At 41.0% G+C, this 27,952-nt stretch overlaps 1 protein-coding gene across 1 annotated transcript in view; it reads left to right on the top strand.

Moving 5' to 3' along the window:
• Positions 1-27,952, top strand: part of CDH12 (cadherin 12) — a gene marked incomplete at its 3' end in the record, with an annotated part of 240,956 nt that overhangs the window by 139,770 nt on the left and 73,234 nt on the right. The window contains exons 3-4 of the mRNA XM_024217116.2: positions 1,847-1,966; positions 6,074-6,241. Of these exons, the coding sequence (XP_024072884.2) occupies positions 1,847-1,966; positions 6,074-6,241 (288 nt within the window). The remainder of the gene's footprint in view (positions 1-1,846; positions 1,967-6,073; positions 6,242-27,952) is intronic.

Genomic DNA, 27,952 nt, shown 5'->3' with positions numbered 1-27,952 from the left:
CATTTGCAGTATTCCCTGGGTATTGTCTAGGGAATGCCAGGTATTCTCAAACTTGCTGTAGTGTACACCCCATCCTAACAGAAAGATTGTATGATGGACCACCGTGTCATGTGACCTTCCTTCCCATTCACTCCCCCCTGTATAAGTGATTGTTTAAAATCATTTTGGCAACTACCACAATTAACTACATGGAGGAATAATATGAAAGTAATATACTTTTGCATCAGAAACATGGAGGGATAGCCAGTTTGCTCTCTGTAGACCACCCTAAAGTTCTCTTCAGACCACCATTTTACAACTACTTCTCAATGTGACACAGAGGGGAAATGGAGTAAACTTACTCTATGAGTACCCCTATATGTATGGACACAAGGCAGACTATCTTACTGTAAACACACCTGATATAAGTGTCAGATAAAACTATATAAAAACAAGTACTCTATTTCTGCAGTATTTCTATCTGAAGCTGACCAAGGCAGGTAGATGAAACAAAACTCAATCCTTGATTTCAAACCCAGCTTAGTGAATAAAATACTTTGTTAATTCTAAAATGTACAGACTCCTTTTTGGACTTGTATTCTAGCACTAGAAAGTTTTCTTCTAGGAGGCCGCGCTCTAATTCTCATGGTATTTTGTGGTCTGGCTGCAGGCAGATCAGGTGGTTGCCTGCCTAAATACTGGTTTCAATGCCAGCTTATAAATTTTACTTTGCAAATGCCAGTTGGGTGCAAAAATGTTGGTTTTGCACATGCCATAAGCTGTGTCTAGCTTTCAACATACACTTTAGGCACCCACGTTCTAAATCTGGCACTATATTTTCACCAGTGTCCATTTCATGTGTGAAGGGAAGATTTTTGTAAATAAATAAATAAATTTCTTCAAAGGTCTGATGCTATTGGTAATGGCAAAATGCCCATGGCAGGAGCAGGATCAGGATCAGGCCCCCAGCACTTTTAATATGTCTTTTCAGGCTTGGAGAAATATTATTATTATTATTATTGTAAGTGAGGTCTTTAGAACCAATATTATTCTTAAACATAACTGTAGAATCCCTGTTATTAGAAACAAGGGAGACAGATGACACTAAAGTGCTTGATACCCCACTAAGTTGGAAACCAGAGTTTCCATGGTGAGCAGATATACAAAAGTAAGCAATATTTGTGGCTGTGTTACTAAACCTGTGGACAAAGAGGTCCAAATACACAATCTTGTCTAAAATTAAGCGCCTATATCCAATTGTAGACACCTAAATATGTGGCTTGTTTTTCAGTGGTGCTGAGCACTCACATGAATGTCAGCAAACCCTGCTGATGATCTTGGTTTGCAAAGTGTGGGGGCTCCCAAGTTGCATTTGGAGTTTGGTGTCTATACAAATCCAAACGCTCAAAGCCAGACTGGTAAACTGTGTGGTCCCAAGTGAGTGTGGTTAAAACTGTCAAAATACACAAGAAATACCCTCCTCTCTAGTTCCCTCCCTCCCTTGCCTTTAGACATCTCTTGGAGGGGAAATTGATTATCCTGTTACTCCCACACCTATTTACATTTCCAAGGGTGGGCAACTGGCTTGCTTTCCTGCACATCACCCCTCCCTTCCAACTTGCTGGTAAGCGTCTTCTGAAGAGTGGGTGCCTGCCCACCTTGCCTTCCCTTCCCTGTCTGCTGCAACTGCTACTTACATTTATGTCAGTGTGGTGCTGAAACATTACACTGTTCTTTTCCTGTTTCCAAAGAAGCAGGAGCTACAGCAAATGCCCTCATCAAAAGGGGCTAAGCTATATATATGTCAGCAATATTCCTGATCTTTGTTTTCTTTTGGAAATTAAAACACCTGTATTGTTTTTTCTAGGCGCATACGTGCTTCAGGTTAAAGCTACAGATGCTGACGATCCAACATACGGAAACAGTGCCAGAGTGGTTTATAGCATTCTTCAGGGGCAACCATACTTCTCCATTGATCCTAAGACAGGTAAATGTTTCATCAACAACAATATTGTCATTTCCCTTTCAAACATTTAAATTTTGATTAAACATCCAAGTGGGCAGCATTATTGGGGTGTATAGAAATAAATACCTAATGCTCTGATACACCCAAAGGCCAATACATAGTCATATATTTGCTTTGTTCGCAGACTGGGTTTTGAATAAATTGTAACCTGCCATAAAGTATGTATGTGTTGAAGAGGTCTTTTCTGATGCACTCTTACAAACTGAACAGTACTTAAAGACAGAAGTGATCTTAACAATGTGGAAGTGTGTTCTCGCTTTTTTTCCTGGATGTTTTGACTCCAAAATCTCAAGTCTTCATCCTATTGACTCAATTTGCAGTCTGCTTGCCTAGAATGAAGAATACTTTTAGCAGTGATTCTTGTGCTGCATGTTTTTAATTAGAGAATGTGGACAGCTGATTGGTCCCTGCCCTCTTCTTTTGCTGGGGCACAGGATATTGGTCTGAGGTTGTTAGATGTGTTGGCAGAGGAGAAAGGGAGACTGCAATAGTTTATCGTGTTCTATATTTTTAAATGCCATTCCTGTTTCTATATTTAATAATTCAGTGAAAGAACCAAGAATGTACACACTAAATGCTACAAACTATATCTTGAATGTGTACAGGAATAGTCACCTATATGCCCCTTTCAACAAATGGAATTTCTTCTCCCAGTGAAGCTGTACTTGAATGTCAGATGGCATGTTAAAGACTTTCTCACAGATTAATCAATAATTGAAGATGGGAGATGCACGACACTGTTAGTGCAGAATCTCCAAAGGTCACGTTCCTCTGTCACATGCTCCATTTAGCAGTAGATCATATTGCAGGCTGGCTCGATGACTCTACTTTGAAAATCAAAATCTGACTTTTTCAGACACCTGGAAAAAAATCTTAACCTTAATGCTTCTTTTTGGATTAAATCTTGTGGGAAATGGAGAGGAATTTAAAAGTGAACTGAAAAGCTTTAACCAGCCACAAGCTGAATTCAGGTGTCTATATTTCTCATGTAACACTTGATGATATCCCCACCAGCATTCCCTGAACTGTTTTAGCTCTTTGGGGTATATATTTGGGGTATATGCTGCCTTTTGTTACTCAGTATTGAGTGGAACAGATGGGCAAAGCTTACACAAGAAGAGCCCTGGAAAGTCATGCAGAGGGGAAACCCCATATATCACACATCCACCATCAACCCCTCTGAACATGCTACTCAAGTGGAACTTATATCAGAAATGAGCATATAGATCAATGCTACTTTGAGCAACATTAACTTGCAATATACAAGGGTATATGCAAGCCACTAGAGAGGTTATATTCATACCAAGGGAACTGCACACATTAGTATTAACTCATCAACTTCCTTACAAGATCAGGTGCAGACGCTCACATCCTCCATGTGGGCAGACCCCCAACTCTCCATTAATATCACTGGAGGGCAGTCCAGGTGCAAGGCCTGTCTGCATAGAACTCATGATAGGAGCTTATGCTTGTCAGTCTGTTGGCAACGTCAGGGACGTTGTATGTCAGTTCACATTCAATATCTGTATTTCTTGCAAAAAACCCAACCAACCAAAAAAAAAAAAACCCTATAAATATTATTCAATTCTGCGGCCCTCTTGGTTAACGCTAAAAGATTTAAAATGGTAAAAGCTGGGAACATTCAGTGCAGTGCTGAATCCATGTAGATCTGTTCATTACAATAAGCCTTGATTTCAAAATTCTAATATTTTTTGTGAAGAGGAAGAAGAAATGCAATGGCTTCTTTCTTGTTAATCATTGCTCCATATAATGAATTGCTCTAGCGAGATTCTTAAATGTGCTCTCTGAAACATCCTTATAAACACATGCCTTTTTATAGAAAAGGTTATTTTTCATTTTTATTTAGTCTTTTAATATAGAGTGCAAAGTGAAGGAAAAATATTGCCATTGGACTATTTTTGACCTTTAAATTATTCTCATAGATTTTTATTGGAGACAGAAATCTCTTATGGGAAAAGCTACAGAATGCTTCCAACTTCCAGACAGGAAAAGCATTGGGTGATTAGGCACTTCACTGCTAGAGTGACAGCCAATTGTTTATGTACTATAATCTATTAGGAAGATTTTTAACAGATTTAAAACTAACCAATGTTATCTTAAAAAAATAATTTAAAAATCAAGGTGAACTGCACCTCTAGTTCGTGAAATATTCTCTGCTTGTTCCATGGAGTGCTGAACACCTCCATTTTATTTATTTATTTAACTATTATTATTTTGCTCTCTTCTGTTAGTATAACAAGGGGAACAATTAATTTCCATAGTTGTTTACTCCCTGGACTTGAGTATAAGAAATACGTTGTAAAACATTTCAGGATGTAAAATCATGGAACGGGGAAGAGGTTTCAGTGGAAACCTGATAGTGTTGTTCCAATTTACAAAAGGACTTTTGCCACTAAAAAAACCCCCAAAAAAACAAAAAACAAAAAACAAAAATTGAAAATACTCCCCTTTCTGTTTTCAGTCTCCAATGACTCCCATTTTTAATGATGCTAGTTGGGCTTTTTACTATTTTATTCACTTTTTAAATATGTATTTTCCGTTATTTTTATAATCCTGGAGCTTTAACCTCCAGGAGTTCTACCTTGAAAAGTGGAGCCTTTTGAATAGCATTGAGTTTTTGAAAATAAAAGAATCACAACCCTTGTTTCAAGACTATGTACACATGTGCTTAATTGTTTCAGACGTTAGTTATTATTTAGTGCCTTAACTGCCATGCTGAGGAAGAAGTCAGTACATTATTTTCAATAATTGTTACTATTATCATCAATGTTACAAATGAAAGAAAACTTCATTCTTATACAATCAATTTATTAGGAATTTTTGATCTGTTGAACCAGTGGTGAATCCAAGCCAAAGTTATTTTTAGACTCCTAACAAGCATTATAAACTAATTGATTCCATTCTTACTGGTTGACACACGAGTTAATTGCCAAAGAAATAACAAGCATCCCAAGAGAGATGTTTTTTTCTTATCACTCTGTGTACATTGTAACAAAAGGGAAAAAGACAGATTTTAAAACCAACCAGCCTAATGTTCATAGATAATAATTTCTGAAATAATAATAATCCCTCTCCAACTGGCTTATTTTGGAACTACACAGGCTGTCTGCATTAAACTGCCTGCATCGAACCATTTCTGAGAGATATTGTTTAATTATATAGCATTATACGATGTTGTCTTATGACAAGGTAACATACCTTTTCCCATGAATTTGGTCACAGGATCCTACATTTTTAACATAACGGAAAGAACGCTGTAGAAGGTGTCGTTAGATGCCAGCTGTTCAAAGTCACTCAAGATTAAAACACATTTGATTAATGACTAATTGTGTGTTTGCAACTGCAGGTAGGATATTTACCATACCCTATTCAAAAAGCGCCTGAGCATTTTCAGTAATCGCTGTATCAGAAGAACAGCGATACGTTTTGTAACCAAACACTACTTTTTGTACAGAAGGGACGTTGTCTTGTCCAATGGAAGCTCACTACATTGGTGGTGATACTGGATGTTTTGTTTCAAATGCAGGAGAGGCATAGAGACAGTCTGAGAAGTAGTGATGTCTACTCACCTCTTTCTACTTTTTTTTTTGTCCACCCTTCACCCCTTCTTCTCCCACTCATGTCTCTGTGCTTTTATCCACATTGCCCTTTATGCCTTTTCCATTCTGATGTGGGAGACATTCACTCTCTTCTCATTCACATCCCTAGTCAAAATACACTTGTCAGTCTTAATCCACCATCCAAAATGTTGTTTATTTAAAGTGAGGCGGGGGAGACAGGCCCTGAAATACTACTGTGTAATCAAGCTTCCTTCTGGTCACCCATTGAAATCAATGTGAGTCTCTCTATGGGAGCTGCTGACTGCTGGGCTTTTTTAGAAATCTGAGCACTTCATTCAGGTGTCTAAATGGGAAATGCCAGTTGATGAACTCTTTGGGGAATCTAACCATCAGTGTACATAGGAAAGAATATTATTTTGTAAACAAAACCTTTGCCAAGGCTTTGGTTTATATGTATTGTGTTTCTCTTTTCTTTTTTTCCTCCAAGGTGTAATAAGAACAGCTTTGCCAAACATGGACAGAGAGGTCAAAGAACAATATCAAGTCCTCATCCAAGCCAAGGATATGGGAGGACAGCTGGGAGGATTAGCTGGAACTACCACTGTAAACATAACTCTCACCGATGTCAATGACAACCCACCCAGGTTTCCCAAGAGTATGTTTTATTTTACATACACTAATTTCAAAAGGAGTGCCATTTATAACATCAATGTGAAGACTCCCTTAAATAATTTCTTGGGTTGGAGGTCAGACAGAAGGGATCCCTAATGCATGATGGAAAAGTATGGAATGGATCTTTGCTAAGACAAGAACTGTTTTAAAGAACACAAGGTCCAATCTTGCAAGGTGCCAAACATCCAATGGGAAATGAGGATATGCAGGATCTTGCAAGATCAGGCCCATAGCTGGTAGCAGTTCTATTTTTTTATAACATCAGTTTGGGGCATATATTTTATCCAGGGAAAGCTGATGTTACTCTTTAAATGACTCTTGATTATAAACTTATTAGGGTGGGTCAGACTTTTCTGACCTTTTTATTAAAGGTATAAGGTGGCATTGCTCAAAGAAATAATATTTGGTAAAAGTACTACGAGTCAGAATAATTGTTGTCATAAGCAGGTGCAACTCTGTTGTGCCATCTGGGCCCATTGAGGTTAAGTCTGTACTGGAAAATATTCATGGAATCAGAATAGAGATCATGTACCAAAGATCTTTATATAAATTAGTTGAAATCAGGCTTTTCAGAAATGTGCTCATTTAAAAAAGATTGTTTGATAGGGCAGTGATTTTCAGAAGCACTAGGACGTGCAGATATTTTTGAAGATTATTGGAGTTGTCAGTGCTCAGGAAGTCTGAAAATCGAGCCCTTGGTATTTATTCAAAACAATAAACTTTGCAAACATGTAGCAATTTTAAACTTCGGTAGTCATGCCAAACTATTAGGGTGGGATTCACAAACGTATTTAGGCACCCAACTCTTTCTGGTTTCAATGGGAGACAGGAATCTAATTACCTTGGTGAATCCTGCCCTTAGTCGCTAAATGACAGTCAACAAGACAAACTTCTATTATTAGATTAGAATATTTGAATGAACAATTTAGTGATGGCACAGGAGTGTTGGTTTTGCCACTATTTATATGGTTCTACCTTGTTTTGATTACACTGCTCTACAGCCAAAATGCTTCTGAAATAAATGTAGTCAAACTTTACTAATTCTGGGTCACTGAGAACGAAAAAGATGCTTAAAATTGTTGATTGGCTCTAGTTTTCAATATATGCTATTGGGTCAGTATATACAACCCTTGACTTGGGAATGGCGGAGGATAAGTGAGTTATAAAGGGAAGGGATCTCAATTTAAACCAGAAATGACTAAAATACATCTTTGACTGGACCTATGAATAAATCTATGACTGGGTTTGGACAGTACTTGCTTTTTAAGCAAAACAATGATTGATGCAATCTGAAGCTGGTATTGCATCATACATGATATGGATTGCATCATGTTATTCCTAGAAGTCATGGATGATGCAATCATAATGAAGCTTACATCACTCTGCTGAACAAATTGCCCTATATCAGCTCTAGAAATCACACAGTGTCATGCTCTCTTATTTGTCAGTGTTTGATTTTGCAAAGGGACACATTTCTGTTTAGCCAAAGTGAGCAGAGATGCCTCGTACTTGTGTGAACAGTGCAGATAACTTCTGCTATGTTTGTGGTGAAGTGCATCACAAAAGCGCAGTATAACCACTATGGTTAAGAAAGCCTATCACCTTTATTTTGGCTGCAAAATTGGAGATCAGGACAAGAGGTGGGCCCCACACATATGCTGCAACACTTGTGCAACAAATCTTCACCAGTGGTTGAACAGGAAAAGGAAATCTATGCCTTTTGCAGTGCCAATGATTTGGAGAGAGCCAACAGATCATACCAGCAATTGTTACTTCTGCATGGTGCCTCTGGTTGGGAAAGGTGTGTCAAAGAAGAAAAAGTGGACTGTGCATTATCCAAACATGCCATCAGCTATATGCCCAGTAGCCCACGGAGAAGGACTGCCGGTTCCTGATGCACCAGAATCATTCTCACTTGAGTCAGACGAGGAAGAGGAAGAGGATGAAACTTCTGGTCCTGAACCATCAATGTCACAGGACCCACATTTTCTCCCATCCTCCTCCTCTGAACCACACCTCATAACACAAGGTGAACTGAATGACCTTGTCAGGGATTTGGAACTACCCAAGAGTAAGGCAGAGCTGTTGGGCTCCAGACCACAGCAGTGGAATCTCCTGGCAGGTGATGTTAGGGTTTCCATGTTTCGTGACCGTCAAAAGGATCTTGTCCCATTCTTCTTCATGGAAGGTGATCTTGTAGCCTGCAACAACATCGATGGTGTGATGGCAGCCCTCAACATTGTTTACCATCCAGATGAGTGGAGACTGTTCATTGATTCATCGAAGACGAGTCTTAAAGCTGTTTCACTGCATAATGGCAATGTTTTGCCAGCAATTCCAGTTGGTCATGCAGTCCATATGAAGGAAACCTATGACAACATGAAACAACTTTTGAGGTGCATAAACTATGACCAACATCAGTTGCAGCTTTGTGGCGATTTGAAGGTTGTTGCTCTCTTGCTTGGTCTGCAGACTGGATACACAAAGTACTGCTGTTTTCTCTGTGAATGGGATAGTCGTTCAAGAGATTCCCACTACATCAAGAAAGATTGGCCACTCCAACAGTCACTGGAGCCTGGGAGGAAAAGTGTTCAGCATCCACCACGTGTTGTATCAAGGAAGATTTTGTTACCACCCTTACACATCAAGCTGGGTCTGATGAAGAACTTTGTCAAGGCCATTGACAAAACACAAGCAGCTTTCAAGTACCTCCGTGGAAAACTTCCAAGGTTAAGTGAAGCTAAGATAAAGGAAGGTGTCTTTGTTGGTCCTCAGATTTGTGAACTTCTTCGAGATGATGCATTTGACCATGCACTGCGTGGCAAGGAAAAGACGGCATGGAAAGCCTTCCAGTTAGTGGCAATAAATTTTCTCGGAAACAACAAGTCAGACAACTACAGGTTGTTGGTGGAAAACCTCCTCAAGGCATACAGAAGCCTTGGTTGCAACATGTCACTAAAGATACATTTTTTGCACTCTCATCTAGATTTTTTTCCACCGAACTGCGGAGCAGTGAGCGACGAGCATGGCGAGCGATTTCACCGGGACATTGCAACAATGGAGAAACGCTATCAGGGCAAATGGAGCCCATCAGTGCTTTTAGACTATTGCTGGACAGTGACAAGAGATGCTCCATTTAATGAATACAAGAGACAAGCCAAGAAGCGCCGAGTAGACACTGAATAGGACTAAACTATGTACAGAAAAGTTTTTTGCCTTTTGTTTCATAATAAATTTTATTTATATAACCCTTTTGCTGATTTTTAAAGTGTTACATAAACAGGACAGGTGAAATATTATCATGTAAAGCAACCATAAACACATGAAAAGACCTAGGTTTACCATTTATGATTAAAACTCTACTATCTACACAATATACATAGACATAAAATGTAAAAACTTAAATATCTTAGAAACAGTAGCCAATTAGTTGTTTTAATTGTCACATTTGAATTCAGCACATCAAAATACATAATATATAGCACATTTTATCTCTGAAGCAGAGGACTTCTCGAAAATTGTAGACCAGCGTTACATTCCTACATGATGAGGAATCCATAACATACTGTAATTACATATAACTGGCTTTTTGGCGACATAGGCTCCAGATCACACCTATGTCTTCATGAAGCTGTTGTTTTCTCTCAAACATTTGTTCTTCCCACCTTCGGGAATGGAATTCACTGCGTTTCTGGAGCGATCCCAGTTCACAAAGCCCTTCTTCCAGCAGATTTTCAGGTGTACCTTTGACTCTGCTGCTATGGGCTTTAGTCACACCCCCCCCCAAATTACTTTATAATGTGACCATTTGACTTAATAGACTGAAACATTTCAAAATACAAAGGAACAAAATATACTTTAAAAAAATAGAGATACCAGGAGATTATTTTTTACACTTCCAGGAAGACAGCTTTAAAGGTCTTATTTCATATGTGTACTGTAGTGATGACTTTTTAGTCCAGTCAAGACTGTGTGCAGTGGTTAAAATATCAACAGATCACATTTCTTCTCTCCTCTGCATACTGAGAGTTGTAAAGCTTTTCTCTCTTATTATATTAAATGTCAGAAGTCAATTAATAACAATAGCTCTTGATGAAACAGAAGGGAATAATATCTGAGGTGCACAGTGTGTAATGGAAGTAACATGTATTTATTATGGCCAAAGGCTAAAATGTGAGAGAATGATATGGGGTATTCCTTTCCAATAAGGACTTGCATAATCAGGGGTAACCACATCACTGAAACAGTCTTTATTGGGTGTGTCACAGAAGAAACAGATTTAGTTTAAGGAAAAGTAATTACTGCTTTTTCAGAACAGTAATAGCAAAAGCTCTGCTTAATGGGGACTCTCCCATCGGCATAATAGCTATGGCCTCTCACAGAGATGGATTAGCATCAGTGTGAGAATCTCTCCCACTGACATAGCGCTGTCTACACCAGTGCTTAGGTCATTCTAACTACGTCGTTCAAGGGTGTGCATTTTTCACATCCCTGAGTGACGTAGTTATACCAGAGTAATTTTGTAGTGTGGACCTCCCCTCAATCTGGACACCCACTTGAGATGGATTCGTCACTCACAGAGGTGCGATTCTCAAAGTACTTAGGTGCATCACTCCTATTGAAATCAGTGAGTTAGGCACCTAACTCATTTTGTGAATCCCACCCTGGCTTGTCACAATTAATGTATTTCTAGTGCATATTTTTTGTTTGGTGTTAAGCCTCCATATTACGCCCAGGCCTTCAAGGCCCTGAATGCCCTCATCTATTTCAATAGGAATTGAGAGATAGAAGGTGGGTGACATAGTATCTTTTATTGGACCAACTTCTGTTGGTGAAAGAGACAAGATTTCAAACTCCACAGAGCTCTTCAAGTCTGGGAAAGGTAATCAGAATGTCACAGCTAAATACAAGATGGAAGAGACTAGTAAACATAAGGAGTTAACAAGTTGCAAGAAACCATTCAAGATGAAGTGGGCAATTAACACCTTTGCTGTCATAGGTAGGACAAAGGAGGGTTAATGGGTTACAGATTGTTGTAATGAGACACAAAACCAGTGTCTTTATGGAGTCCATGATCTATGGCAATTGAAGCATTTGGCATCTCACCAAAGTTGCTCAGGACCATGCAAAATTGGGTACATTAATGGGACAACTACTCTTGTTGCCAAAGATGCTGCACACCGCACTATTCTATAGAGTGAGAAACTATTCCTTATGATAGGGGAGGGGATAGCTCAGTGGTTTGAGCATTGGCCTCCTAAACCCAGGGTTATGAGTTCGATCCTTGAGGGGTCCATTTAGAGATCTAGGGCAAAAATTGGGGATTGGTCCTGCTTTGAGTAGGGGGTTGGACTAGATGACCTCCTAAGGTCCCTTCCAACCCTGATATTCTATGATAGAGTAAGGTTTAGGCTTATTTTCTGAATTCAGTTAGGACTTTTTTCCCAACAAAAGTGAGACAGCGTATATTATTAATACTAGAAAGGAACTTTACACTGATAAATAATGGATTTTAAGCTTGCCAAAAAAATGTCAGGCACACACCACATTCATTTCACTGAGGATCCTTAAAAGAGCAAGATGGGTTTAGATGGAATAGCAGATTCTAGAGATGAAAGATCATTGACTGTCTTGCAGAACATGGCATTTTTATTTAGGAAATACAGTTTTGAAAGTATTCAACAGACAAGTTCCATCTTGTGTATTTTTATGTAATGAAGGTGGACCAGTGAGAAAACAGGAAAACCTTGAAGCATTATACGTCTGTGATTGAGCTGTTTGAGCTGCAGGTAACTCTTGACCCACATTTTGGAAAGCAAGATAACCTGCTTCCATGGACTTTCATATAACTGGAATGATAAATGGTTTTAAAGTTTACATTAGTAGGAATATGTTTCCATAGGAGTTACACATGTCTATTATGACTAACTCTTCTGATCATGCTGCCATTCTAAATTACTGGGCATGATTTGTAGATAAAGACTGAATACATTTGTAAACATGGAGACCATCTTCTCAGATCCAAAAGTCCTTTATATTACCAAAGAGGCGAGGGAGTGAAAATGTGTGCATCTTCGGTAGAATAATGCTGATGTCTGGAACAATTTAATCAAGAATGTGAGGTAATACATCCTCAGGATGAGACTTTGGATGGAGAAGACTGAGGGTCTTAAAAACACTTTAAAAATGTTACCATTGCACAGCTGAGCCTCTGTAGCACTTCAGCGTAGACACTACCTAAGTCAATGGGAGGGGTTCCCTCATCGGGAGGTAGATAATCCACCTTCCTGAGATATGGTAGTTTAGGCCTGGACTACACTATGAGGTTAGGTCAAATTTAGCTGCATTAGGTCGATTTTATAAGGAATGCATCTACACAACCAACCCTGTTCCGCTGACCTAAAGGGCTCTTAAAATCGACTGCTGTACTCCTCCCCGACGAGGCGAATATCGCTAAAATCAACCTACTTGGATCGAATTTGGGGTACTGTAGATGCAGCGCTGTGCAATTCGATGGTATTGGCATCTGGGAGCTATCCCAGAGTGCTCCAATGTGACCGCTCTGGAGAGCACTTTCAACTCTGATGCACTAGCCAGGCACACAGGAAAAGCATCAGGAACTTTTGAATTTCATTTCCTGTTTGGTCAGCACGGCGAGCTTAGCAGAACAGGTTGGGGGAACAGCATGGACGGAACGGGAGACACTGGATCTGATTGCAGTATGGGGAGAAGAATCTGTGCAGGCAGAACTCCGATCCAGCATAAGAAATGCTGATATATATGCCAAAATTGCACAGGGCATGGTGGAGAGAGGCTACACCAGGGACACACAGCAGTGCCACATGAAAATTAAGGAGCTCAAGCAAGCCTACCAAAAGACAAAGGAGGCAAATGGTCACTCTGGGTCAGAGGCCCAGACATGCCGCTTCTATGATCAGCTTCATGCCTTTCTAGAGGGGGACCCTACCACTACCCAACACTGTCCGTGGACACCTGCAAGGTGGGAGTCTCACGCAACACGGAGGAGGATTTTGTGGATGAGGAAGAGGAGGAGGAGGAGAATGTGCAGCAGGCAAGCGGAGAATCCATTCTCCCCAGAAGCCAGGACCTTTTCCTCACTCTGGAGCCAATACCCTTCCAGGGCGAATTGTTCCCGGACACTGAAGGCGGAGAAGGCACCTCAGGTGAGTGCACATTTGTAACTACACTACAGGGGTTAAAAGCAATTGTGTTTAATGTTTGATTTGCCCTGAACAATTGGGATGCATTTGCGGCCAGTACAGCTACTAGAAAAGTCTGTTAATGTGTCTGGGGATGAAGCAGGAATCCTCCAGGGACATCTCCATGAAGCTCTCCTGGAGGTACTCTGAAATCCTTTGCAGAAGGTTTCTGGGGAGGACTGCCTTATTTCGTCCTCCATGGTAGGACACTTTACCACTCCAAGCCAGTAGAAAGTAGTCTGGAATCATTGCAGCACAAGGCATGGCAGCAAATGGTCCTGGGTTTTAGTTGCATTCATGCAACATTCAGGCTTTATCTTTCTGTGTCAGCCTCAGGAGAGTGATGTCATTCATGGTCACCTGGTTGAAATAGGGGAATTTTTGTAAGGGAACAGTAATCCCCTCTGTTTGGTGATCCCTGGCATATTAGACCCTGGTTATTCTGGACTGTTTGCAGCTGGCTAAAAGGGATCATCCTGGAGAATAGCCACGTGGGGGGCGGGTGTGTGTGCTTCACTTCCACCCCAAAACCACAGCCCCTCCTTTTAAACGGCAAACCCAACCGGCATTGGTTGCTATGGGGAAGGAGGGTGCTGCAGTTTTAAACCATTCCCCCCACGTTATGAACGCAGAAGAAGCCAACCCTGCATACCGTTTGGCTTACCATAGCTGCCTGGAAACCGAATGTGTGTGTGTGATATGTCAACATACTGGCAGGCACTCTATGGAAAGGGCAAAATATGACCTGGTACATAAAACACATATGCTGGCTGCTGTGAATTGCTTGATTCACTGTGAAAGAGTCTCCCTTTTGTTCTCAGAAATGTATCTTCTTAAATTCTACTCTCCCTCCCCCCCCCCGCCTGCAGCTGCAAATGTTTCTATGCTCCCCATATCAACTCCGTCCCTGAGGTTATCGCAGATTAGAAGGCAAAAAAAACGCACTCGCAATGACATGTTTTCAGAGCTCATGCAGTTCACCCGCACTGATCGGGCACAGCTGAATGCATGGAGGCATTCGGTGGCAGAGGCCAGGAAAGCATACAGTGAGCATGATCGGAACATGCAGAAGGAGATGCCAAGGTTAATGGGGGACCAAACGGACATGATGAGGCATCTGGTGGAGCTTCAGGAAAGGCAATTAGAATACAGAACCCTCTTGCATCCATTGTGTAACTGCCTGCCCTCCTCACCAAGTTCCATATCCTCCTCACCCAAATGCCCAAGAATGGGGCGGGGTGGAGGCTCCAGGCACCCAGCCACTCAACTCCAGGGGATGGCCCAAGCAACAGAAGACTGTCAAGGACAAACACACACAGCTATCACACCATAGCCTGGTCAGTCATGAAACTGTTTTTCAAATCCTCTCTGATACACAGCGCACCTTGGTGTGCTCGTCTAATTGCCCTGCTGTCTGGCTGTTCAAAATTGGCTGCCAGGCAATTTGCTTCAGCCTCCCACCCCACCATAAATGTCTCCCCCTTACTCTCACAGATATTATGGAGCACACAGCAAGGAGCAATAACAATGGGAATATTGCTTTCACTGAGATCTAACCTACTCAGCAAACAGCACCAGCACCCTTTTAAACGTCCAAAGGCACATTCTACCACTATTCTGCACTTGCTCAGCCTATAGTTGAACTGCTCTCCAGCCTGCCTGTGTATGGTTTCATGAGCCATGGGAGCAAGGGGTAGGCTGAGTCCCCAAGAATATCTATTGGCATTTCAACATCCCCAACGGTAATTTTCTGGTCTGGGAAGAAAGTACCTTCTTGCAGCTTTTCGAACAGCCCAGATTTCCGAAAGATGCAAACGTCATGCACCTTTCCCGACTGTCCCACATTGATGTTGATGAAATGGCCCTTGTGATCCACCAGTGCTTGCAACACCATTGAGAAGTACCCCTTGCGGTTTATGTTCTGTTTGGCAAGATGGTCTGATGCCAAGATAGGGATATGTGTTCCGTCTATCACCCCACCACAGTTAGGGAACCCCATTGCAGCAAAGCCATCCACTATGACCTGCACATTTCCTAGAGTCACTACCTTAGTTAGCAGAAGGTTATTGATTGCCTTGGCTACTTGGATCACAGCAGCCCCAACGATAGATTTGCCCACTCTGAATTGATTCCCGACTGACTGGTAGCAGTCAGGCATTGCAAGCTTTCACAGGGCTATCGCCACTCACTTCTCAACTGTCAGGGCAGGTCTCATCTTGGTATTCCTGCACTTCAGGGCAGGGGAAAGCAACTCACAAAGTTCCATGAAAGTGGCCTTATGCATGCAAAAGTCTCGCAGCCACTGTGAATCATCCCATACCTGCAACACTATGCGGTCCCACCAGTCTGTGCTTGTTTGCTGGGCCCAGAATTGGCGTTCCACTGTATCAACATGCCCCAATGCCACCATGATATCCCAATTGCCACATCCCATGCTTTCAGTAACGTCTGTGTCCATGTCCTCCTCACAATCTTCCTCGTGCTGGTAGCTCCTAGCTAGGCTCTGCACATACTGCAGGATAACGCGAGGTGTTTACAATGCTCACAAAAGCAGTGTTCTGCTGAGCAGGCTCCATGCTTATCATGCTATGGCGTCTGCATGGATAACCCAGGAAAAAAGGTGCAAAACGATTGTTTGCCATTGCTTTCATGGAGGGAGGAGAGACTGACAACATGCACCCAAAACCACCCGCAACAATGTTTTTGCCCCATCAGGCATTGGGAGCTTAACCCAGAATTCCAATGGACAGCGGGGACTGTGGGATAGCTACCCCCAGTGCACCACTCCATGAGTCGACAGTAGCCACGGTATTGAGGACGCACTCCGCTGACCTAATGCACTTAGTGGGGAGGTGCACGATTGACTGTATAAAATCGGTTGCTGTATAAAGATCGACTTCTATAAAATCGACCTAATTTCATAGTGTAGACATGCCCTAGTCAATAGGGATTAAGGTTGTCTTAACTATAGTGCTCAAGGGTGAGTATTTTTCACATCCCTGAGAGAAGTAGTTATGTTGACCTAATTTTCTAGTGTAGACCGGGCCTGGATTAAAGCAATTCACATTCAGGTGTGTTTCAGCTAATGAGTCTTCTCTCTCTCAGCTAGTAATGCATACGGAGAACTGTTTAAGTTAAAAAGACAATTCAGAACATTATTTCTCGAAGCTAATGTGCTAACCCTTAACATGTTGGTGTTAGACTATTCTGAGCTAGGCTCTAGGATGGTTGTAGCTGACTTCCAATTGTTAAAATAAGCTTCAGAAGAAGTTGATGGGATGCATTTGCTTCAACATTTAAATGACAATAGCTGTATAATTAGCTGGTATAAATTATACATTATGGAATCAAACCAATTAAGTGAAGTGGTTAATTCATAATTTGCAATGTTATTGTGCTTTAGCTGCCCTGCCTCTTTCTTCTGCTCAATGATGACAGAGTGAACGTGAAAGCAATTTAGAGAAATAAAATATTATATATAGAACAATAAATGCTCATAGAAACAGTCTGGTTCAAGGAAACACTTGTTTATATTATTTTAATAAGATAAATATCCTTTTAGAAGATAACATCCCCCACCCCATACAGAAAAAGAATCATTCAATACTTTAAAATTATATTGTTTTCATTCCAATGCTAGCAAACATGAGACTACTGTAAAATGTCTCTCTTGGAAGTCAGATTAGTTATTTCTTTAAATCCTGACACCCTCTTAATTCACCTTTTCCTGAAAAAAACCCTATTCAGATAAAGAGTTTTGTCACATAACTTGCAAGTCAATAAAGAACATGTGACTGAGCATGCTCTTGGGTGCTTTAGCTGTGAAGCTGTTTGCATAATAGTAAAATGACTTGAGTGGTGGATGGTTAAAGAAATATTAAAGTGACATAGAACTTTTCACCTTTTGATCACCAAAAATTATCATGTCAATATTGATTGGTGGCTGTGTTTGGAATGTGTTGAAGCACTTACTAGGGGTCAGGAGCCCATATCCCAAAGGGCTCACTCTTGCACACCTTACTCATTCCACAATCACTGCTAGTGAAACCCTACAAATCTACTTCCATAAGGAGGGATGGCAAAGGCCCACTGGCACATTTTTAACTTTTCTAATGTTGAGAGGCAAAGGATAGAATGGAAACTGAACTGTTCATCTCCTGCTCTCCATCACATCTGTGAAATAAGTGGAGTTACTTGAATTTACACCAGAGTAATTATAAACCAAATTTGGTTCTAGATTTTTGAAGTTAGTTAGCATCTAGGTTTATATCCTCCTGTAAATAATTCACTGTGATCCTGATCCCAAACCTGTTGAAGGCAGTGGGAGCCTTCTCACAGATTAGGCACTATAACAACATATGGTTTTGTCTAGAAAAAAAACAACGTACGTTGTTCTCCACAAATATCCAATTATAATGGCTTCTTTTAACATACAGATTGTCCCACAAGGAAGCCTCACTCCTCTACCCCCTACCTTCTGTATAAGTCAGTCAATCATTGGCTGCTTTAGTGGTTCCAAAATAACCTTTTTGTTGAGGTGTGTCTCAGCATGATTCCCAAGCAAGTTCTGACAGGCAGGGCTGTGGGGTTACAATCCCATAACCAAAATTAGATTCAATGCCTACTGCCCCTGACATCAACAGTACAATGGTTACCAAGGAAGTTGAATAGAATCTATTAAAAATGGGATAAGTTAAATCTAATTGGAGCTGTCACGCTATCACTACTGAACATTATATGCATGTTGACTTCAGCAATATTACAATGTGTAGCACTCCTACTAAAGATACCGTCAATATTGTATAGAGATGTAATGTATTGTAATGTAATATATTGTAATGTAATATAATGACATTTAACATTCCTATGGTGGGAGGAACACCTCAACAGCCCAACACTGTGGCATTTAATTTCAGGAAGGGGAACTATGCAAAAATGAGGAGAATAAATAAACAGACATTAAAAGGTAGAGTGACTAGAGTGAAATCCCTGCAAGCTGCGTGGACACTTTTCAAAGACCCCATAATAGAGGCCCAACTTAAATGTACAGTCAAATTTAAAAACACAGTAAAAGAACTAAAAAAGAGCCATCGTGGCTTAAGAATCATGTAAAAGAAGCAGTGAGAGAAAAAAGGCATCTTTTAAAAAGTGGAAGTCAAATCCTAGTGAGGTAAATTGAAAGGAGCATAAACACTGCCAAATTAAGTCTAAAAATGTAATAAGAAATGCCAAAAAGGAGTTTGAAGAACAGCTAGCCACAAACTCAAAACGTAATAACAAAATGTTTTTTAAGTACAGCAGAAGCAGGAAGCCTGCTAAACAACCAGTGGGACCCATGGACAATCAAGATACAAAAAGAGCAATTAAAGACGTTAAAGTCATTGCGGAGAAACTAAACAAATTCTTTGCTTCAGTCTTCACGGCTGAGGATGTTAGGGAGATTCCCAAACCTGAGCCGTCCTTTGTAGGTGAAAAATCCGACGAATTGTCACAGATTGAAGTGTCACTAGAGGAGGTTTTGGAATTAATAAACTTAACAGTAACAAGTCACTGGGACCAGATGGCATTCACCCAAGAGTTCTGAAAGAACTCAAATGTGAAATTGCGGAACTATTAACTATGGTTTGTAACCTGTCCTTTAAATCAGCTTCTGTACCCAATGACTGGAAGATAGCTAATATAACGCTAATATTTAAAAAGGGCTCTACAGGTGATCCCAGCAATTACAGACCAGTAAGTCTAATGTCAGTACCGAGCAAATTAGTTGAAACAATAGTAAACAATAAAATTGTCAGACACACAGAAGAACATAACTTGTTGGGCAAAAGTCAACATGGTTTCTGTAAAGGGAAATCATGTCTTACTAATCTATAGAGTTCTTTGAAGGGATCAACAAACATGTGGACAAGGGGGATCCAGTGGACATGGTGTACTTAGATTTCCAGAAAGCCTTTGACAAGGTCCCTCACGAAAGGCACTTACATAAATTAAGTTGTCATGGGATAAGAGGGAAGATCCTTTCATGGATTGAGAACTTGTTAAAAGACAGGGAACAAAGGGTAGGAATAAATGGTAGATTTTCAGAATGGAGAGGGGTAACTAGTGGTGTTCCCCAAGGGTCAGTCCTAGGACCAATCCTATTCAACTTATTCATAAATGATCTGAAGAAAGGGGTAAACAGTGAGGTGGCAAAGTTTGCAGATGATACTAAACTGCTAAAGATAGTTAAGACCAAAGCAGACTGTGAAGAACTTCAAAAAGATCTCATAAAACTAAGTGATTGGGCAACAAAATGGCAAATGAAATTTAATGTGGATAAATGAAAAGTAATGCACATAGGAAAAAATAACCCCAACTATACACACAACATGATGGGGGCTAATTTAGCTACAACTAATCAGGAACGAGATCTTGGAGTCATCGTGGATAGTTCTCTGAATTCGTCCACGCAGTGTGCAGCGGCAGTCAAAAAAGCAAACAGGATGTTAGGAATCATTAAAAAAGGGATAGAGAATAAGATGGAGAATATCTTATTGCCCTTATATAAATCCATGGTACGCCCACATCATGAATACTGCGTACGGATGTGGTCTCCTCATCTCAAAAAAGATATACCGGCATTAGAAAAAGTTCAGAAAAGGGCAACTAAGATGATTAGAGGTTTGGAATGGGTCCCGTATCAGAAGAGATTAAAGAGGCTGAGACTTTTCAGCTTGGAAAAGAGGAGACTAAGGGGGGATATGATAGAGGTGTATAAAATCATGAGTGGTGTGGAGAAAGTGAATAAGGAAAAGTTATTTACTTGTTCCCATAATATAAGAACTAGGGCCCACCAAATGAAATTAATAGGCAGCAGGTTTAAAACAAATAAAAGGAAGTTCTTCTTTACACAGTGCACAGTCAACCTGTGGAACTCCTTGCCTGAGAGGTTGTGAAGGCTAGGACTATAATAGGGTTTAAAAGAGAACTAGATAAATTCATGGAGGTTAAGTCCATTAATGGCTATTAGCCAGGATGGGTAAGGAATGGTGTCCCTAGCCTCTGTTTGTCAGAGGGTGGAGATGGATGGCAGGAGAGAGATCACTTGATCATTACCTGTTAGGTTCACTCCCTCTGGGGCACCTGGCATTGGCCACTGTCGATAGACAAGATACTGGGCTCGATGGATCTTTGGTCTGACCCAGTATGGCCGTTCTTATGTTCTTTTGAGGCCTATATGTATTCTTCACAACATATTCCAGTTGCCTATTCTCTTTGTATAGAAAGGAAACACATTTGTCTTAAAGCCTGTCAAATGATAATAGAATAGGATTTACAAACAATATTGCCTGTTTCTGATAATGGTCATTGTTTTTTTATGGATTCAATTATCTTTGGAAAGCATGGTGCCTCATAAAAATCACATGCAAGATTTAGCTATGAGCTTAGAAGAAGACAGGGGTTTTGTTTCAGCCATTTCAACAAAACAAATGATGCAGGTTCCCTTCATATAGTTTTGCAGCTCTCTCATTCCAATTTGGAATTTTCGGTCCTGACGTTGAGGGGCCATGGTGCATGCCACTCCACAAAGTATAGCAATGAGTTTTCTGTTCTACAGCTTTAGGTCAGGGTGGTCAAGAAACATTCTTGAATTGGAGGTCTATTGTCATTTTCCAAAGGTTGCTGATGAGGGTGATGGGCCAGCAAGCCAATATAGAAGAGCCTTAGATGAGGGCAGTGTGTCAGTCATCTGCCTCCAAAGACTTCAGGAGAAAGGAACAAAGGACATCTTCCCCATACCCCACTGAAGATACTTTGAGTCAAAGAAGTATCCTGAAGCTATATACTGGAAGAAAAGGTTGGGGGAGAGGGGCTGGCCAAAACATTTCTAAGATTGAATAAGGAAACCATGCAGGGGTCATGCAGTTTCACCCTCTATTACCAAAGATTCAGATGGCCTTAATGTAATGGCTATGGCTGTGTGCCTATGTCCAGATTTCACTCACTGTTCACTCTACCAGCACAATTGTGGTAAAATCAAGAGGTGTTTGGAGGCATGGATAAATATTCACAAATCAACACTTTATACTGTTACAATATTCCCACATGAACCATGGAGCAGAATTGTAGGACAATTTTCTTGTATGCGTCCTAATTTTGCCACCCCTAAGCCACATTTCTTCTGGGCTACTAACATCCCTTATCACTCTCAGATTCCATCCCTCTCTTTCCTCCTCAGTATTTCCTGCAACATATGCTCTGGTCTCTCACCTCTAGCCTCAAAAACAAACAAACAAAAACCCACACATTGACCACACCTGCCTCTCATGCTACTGCTGTACTCTCTGCCTCCCTTAATGCCCTTCTCTCTCAAAATGCTGCTAAAATAATTTCATTTACCCTTGATTCTGACCAGATCCTCCATTGGCTTCCCCCATTTCACCACATTAAATTCAAGCTTCTTGTCTTCATCTTCCAAGCCCTATACAACTCCACCTCTTGTCAACTCTTCTTCTCTTCTCTTATTACCCTGCCCCTCCCTTACCTTCTCTGTTCCATTATCAATTACTTCAGCTTCAGGCTCCTGTTTGTCAGCTATTCACACAGACACCTTCATGCATTCTTCCATGCTGCCCCTTGGGCACTGAATGATCTCCCTGAACTGTTCTGTAGGGCCACTAGTCTCTCCAGGCTTACCTCTGCTGTGAGGCTTCTAAGAAATGACCCAGTTCGTAATGGGGGTGAAGGCAGATGGCAACAGTTGACACTTATCTTACACAGAGTATTTTTAATTATCAAGGGAGAAAATTGCAAATGTCTGTGTGTACATTAGAGCTAGTCAAAATTTGAAATGATTTTTTTTCAAAACCAAAAACATTTGTAATATTTTCTCAACATTATCAAAACTATTTGCCTATTTTTGTGATCACTTTTATCAACATGGTTATAGAAGTTTTTCAGTTACCTTAAAATCCAGTTCAATAAATAAAATAAAATAATAAGCTGCAATTTTTAAAAACAAAAATGGGTCCATTTTGAACCCTGTAAAATGGAAACAGCTTTAGATATTTCAAAGTTCTTTAAGTTATTTTTTCCATTTTTTCCAACAGCTCCACTGTCTCTAAAATGTTTATAGATGATTCTATTTCTCCTTTCCTCCCTTTTGGCCCTGATCCTGCAAACACACACATGCTTAACTTTATGTTCAGCTAGACTACTCACAGTGGTAAAATTAAGCACCTAATAGCTATCAAAGTTTGTAGGACCAGAGCTTTAGTTTTTAAACTCATTGCACAGGAACTATATCTTCCTACATATTTGTGCAACACCTAAGCACAGCTCCAACCCTGCCTGAAACCTTTGGGCTTAGCATTGGAAGAAGTTATGCAATAATTATTATATGGCACTTACTGATTTTAATGTGTATTACAGACTAACAAATTAGCATTCCCAGCACAACTTGGGATAGGTAACAACAGTATTATAGGGTTCCCCCCCCCCCATGTGTAAAATGAGACTAATTGAGACCCAGCTCAGTTATGTGATTTTTCCCAAGACTGTACAGCATGTCCTATCAGTAGCAACGTTGAGACTAGAACCTTGGTCTCCTGCCTCAGTACTGTGGCAAGTAAACAAGGCCACATTGTCCATCAGTCAAATGCAGCACTATGATTTCACAGTTATGGATGTACCTACTTGTTTAAAATAATAACATTTAAAAAATCCTCTAATCCAGGATATATAAATAAATAAAAGTAGATAAATCTCTATTCAGTTTTCCATTTAACTTTAAGCTAATTCTTTTTAATAGAATACCCACCCTATCATAGCAGAACTTCTCATAAGCTTCCACTGAGAGCAGCTTAGTTCTTCAACAGTTGATTCAGTCTTCACAGAAGACTCCTAAGGCTTAGATAGTTGTTTGTGTTTGATAGTCAGCTATCAACATTGTATGTTCCTGATCATGAAGAATCTGGAAGAATGAAAAGTTCTATTTAAACTGAAGAATGCAAGGACACCTTTAAAACTTAAACTGAAAAAAAAATGTGAGGAATACTTTCAGAAATCTGGAGAGAGACAAACATTCAGGTAATACATCATCTCAAAATGTTTAACATTTACTGCTTTTTTTGTCTGCCATATTCTTATTGAGTTGATTTTATTTTTAGCTCTCACAAAAATACGTAAGTCAGATGAAGCTTTCTGAAAGGCTGTTCAGAATATTGACTGAATGAAATAAAAGCCTCTGTTACAGTACTCAAACAAGATAGATTGAGCCATCAACAACATCAAAGCAGGTAAACAAACAAAAAAAGAATGTTCCTCGGCATTATGCAATGAATAACTATAGTATTTAGATAATTTGTCAATAGATAAAATATAGTACTGTGGTATAGTACACGTATTCCCAGAACATAAATGGCAATTATTTACCAAATAGTGGTTAGAAGATCAATATTATTTGTATCTTGTAAAGATGGTGTTATTAGTCTATTCTTATTCAGTTAATGAAATAGGGTTATTTTTCCCTACCTTCAGCTTTAAGTGCTGGCTGGCCATTAACAGCAGAATGTGTAGGTTAATTTTGAAATGTTTTATCATTGCAGGAGACTGTCTTCATTAATAATCATACCTTATATCAGTTGTTTTCTGGATGAAGGGTATATACAAAAGTGCTTCATAGAAATTCAGCAACCTCTGGGTGGAAACATAGCAGTCATTCTTCCCAGCTTGCTTTCTGTGAGGAGGTATGAAGAAATTATTCTGGGGTATTTAGGGAGATGGAATGAAAATTACCCAACTTAGACACATATCATAAACCAAAGTGAATTCCCTAGCCGCTGGGATATTGGCTATGCTTTGAAGCAGGAACAATAGAAACTTGAACCCAGGTCTCCTACATACCAGTTGACTGCCCAAGCCACTGGGCTGTTCTAGGGTGCTTCTTAGTACTTCCCCCAGCTTGCCCTGACCTGAGAAATGTTCTTCAAAACTGATACATTTACTCAAAACATTCTGGGTGCTGACAAAATGGCATTTCTCAGTGGAAAAAAGCGTAATGCACGTTTGTTTGTTTTTCCAACCAGTTCTACTGATCACTTTTGAAAATCTGGCCACTTATTTGTCTACATGAGAACTAAGCAGTTATGGAAATCTGGCTCCAAATATATTGTGTCAGGCCACCTCTCAAAGAAAGCCATAGGAGAAGACCAGAGGGCAGAAAAACACTGCAAGTGATCCCTTCAGCGTTTTCTATTGAGTTCTCTGCAAATTCTTATTTGTTCTATGAGTGATTGCACATGTCCATTCCACTGTAGGTATGTGCCAGAGGAGTACACAGTTGTCAGAGAACTTTTTCCCTCAGCAGTATCTGTTGGGATGGCTCAAGTGCCTTCTGCCACTGCACATCTTCCCCGAACTCCTCAGTTCCTTCTTACCACCAATGACGGTTGTTGGAGCGCTTCCCATCTTGATACTGAAAGTTTTTCCCTCACTCTTTGCATATAGATCATATGTTCTCTCAGTAGCTAGTTAAGTATAAAGTATAGTGAATGTTAGATTTCAGTTTTTGGACCAAATTTTAATCTTGGTACTGGGACTGGAGCCATGCCTCGCTCTGGGGCTTCAGTCCTGCCAATTGTTTGCCAGCTGATGTCAGTCAGGAACTCACAACTCAGCTGCCTAGAATGTTTGGGGAAGTCCCACATCAGTGACAAGTGTCACAATTGTAAAGGATTTAAGCCTTGCAGTGAGATTTAAGTGTCTCCTTATGGAGGCAGCCCTCCGTCCTCCACCAGAGCCATCGGGTTCAGAGCATACTCCCTTTGGCACTTCATTGTATGGCTCCAGTACTGAAGAAAAGACACGGATCTTCCAAAGAGTCAGTCCCCCATTTAGCAAGATCATTGGTACCAAAGCCATCTAGAGGTAAAGACTCTGGGAGAGACTCTTGAGGAGAAATGTTCACCAGACTTGACTCCGGAACCTGTGCAGGGCATTGAGGCCGACACCTGAAGTTCCTATGCAAAGACATCAAACTCAAAACCTAATTCTGGGTACTGACAACAATGGAAGCATATGCAGCTGCTGGAGAACTACTCAACTTTTTGGTACCAGTGTCTTCATGGGAGCAGGAAGGGTTTCAGCCAATACCAGTGACTGTGTTTCCTACACTAGCTCCTCAGAGCATATGGTATCAATACCCTCTACACTTCTGGTATCAAAGAGGCTGGTAAAATCCAGAGGCAAACCACTGTTAATATCTCTGGTACTGCCAACCCCAGTCTCAACTCTTTCCTGTCCACACAGGATCTGCTCCACTATTATCACATTACTCTGAGTTATCTTCTTTAGACTTGGAGATGAGGTCTTGTGTGTTCCATGTCAGATGGGATGCATTCCCTCCATCACAGCCTTGGGGTCAGTCCCAGGAGTGGGCATATCTCAATATCACCCAGTTTCAACCTGCCATATCAGGGCCCTTCTTGACAGATTCCATACTGGACCAGGGCTCTGTGCAGCCAACCAGCACCGTCGGGGTCTTTGAGACAATCCAAGCGGCAGCTATGGCACAGATTAAATAATGATTAAATACACACTGTGGAGGAGTGCCCGCTAACCAAATTCAGTGGTGGGCTCTGAGAGCTCCATTTGGCCACTAAAAACACTGTTGCTGGGCTCAGCAAATATGCAAAAACTAGATAGATAAAAAATAAGGGGCAATGGTCTGTGCAAGCATGGGGCCCACCACCACCATGTCAGTGGCCCTTGTGGACACTTTGGAGTGACCCTCCCCCTGCTAGAACTTCCCCTCACCTACTTGAGTTGACTTCCTCAAGGATGAACCAAGATTATCAGCACCACAGACAACATTATCCTCAACAACTTGGTGTGTCTTCATCCTTATCACCAGATGAGACTGTAGAGATGGTGAGCGATTCACTGCCACCAGAGGATTACAAGAACTCACCAAGAACTGCCTAAAAGGGTAACCTCAGTGTTACACATTCAGGTGCATGAGATCTGCAAGAAATCCCACATGCTAGTGGGCATATTAGCTTCGATAGGGCCCTCCAGTGTAGCACTTCTGATTAATGAAGCAATTCTGGAGCTGATCAAAACACCCTGGCAGATCCCTCCTTCCTACAGCAAAATGGTCAGAGAGGAGATACTATGTCCCTTTTAAGGGGTTTGAATACCTCTACTCTCACCATCCCCCAGGCTCTTTGGTGGTGGCAGCAGCTAACAAGCGGGAGAGGCAGGAGTACCAAGCATCGACACTGAAGGGGAAGGAGTCAAAGAGACTGCACTTGTTTGGTTGTAAACTTTATTCAAGGGGATGGCTGCAACTTAGAATTGCTAACCAGCAAACTCTTATTCATGATGACTTCACTTTGTGTAAAAACATCATGAAGTTTAAAGACAGGTTACTGGAAGTATCTATCAGGAATTCAGTGTGATGGTGGAAGAGGGCTAGCTAGTGGCCAGGACAGTTTGGACATGGCAGACTCAGGAGCTCAATCCATGTTATCTGCCATATCTATGGGGAGATGTTCATAGATGTAGTTTTCCAATCTCCCTTCTGAAGTACAGCAGACCATCCAAGATCTGTCCTTTGAAGGTCCCTCCTTCTTTCTGGAAAAGATGGATGATTGGCTACTTGCCTGTAAGATTCCAGGGCAATTCTGAAGTCACTTGGAATCTATACATCAGGGACAAAGAGGAAGCCATTCCAGCCCCGGCAGGCTCACAGATATCAGAACTTTATACCTTGGCCTATACCTTATCAAGAAAAAGGGGCAGGAATGATAGGAGGTGACCACCTCCCATCTCCTCCTCCTCTGCAATAGAAGGTTCCTCTAAACCAGCAGCCCAAACTAAACATGTTTGTCGAGGGCAATATACCAGTTCCTACAGACCCCTCTGTTCCTACCCAAATGTTTTCCAATTGTCTATCTCAATTCCTCTGTGCTTGGACTCACATCACATTGGATCGAGGGGTCCTAACCACAGTGGGTCTGGGATATGCCCTAAATTTGTTTTTCTTTTCCCTTCCCATCCCCTTCCATGTCCTTCTTCAGGGACCACTCTCATGACACCATTCTTCAGTGGTCGGTCCAATCTCACCTCCTAGAGGGAGTGTAATAGATGGTTTGGAGGGCTGGGTGGCCTAGTGGTTAGAGGGCTTGGCTCTCAGCCCTGGCATGGTTGAGGAGACTCTTTAAGGCCAGGGGTGTATGGAGACCCAGGCCCTCCCTCTCCACTAGGTCCCAGCTGAGGGCCCTGTATACATCAACACCTGAACAGCAGGGACACCCAGCAAGGAGTCAGAATCTGCTGCCCTGGGTTACTCCTTACCAGTCCTTTCAGTCTGAGGCGTGGCCCTCCATGGGTGCTGGAACAATTTTTATAGTGGGGGTGCTAATGATGGAAACCATGTATTTGGTGTTTGTTATTACTACTCCAAATCAGGGGGTGCAGCAACACCCCTAGTT

Source organism: Terrapene carolina, unplaced genomic scaffold (assembly GCF_002925995.2).
Source record: "Terrapene carolina triunguis isolate 2854851 unplaced genomic scaffold, T_m_triunguis-2.0 Scaffold48, whole genome shotgun sequence".
In the NCBI taxonomy this organism is placed as follows: Eukaryota; Metazoa; Chordata; order Testudines; family Emydidae; genus Terrapene; species Terrapene triunguis.
The sequence above is the reverse complement of the archived record's forward strand: the minus strand, read 5'-3'. Positions and strand labels throughout refer to the sequence as shown.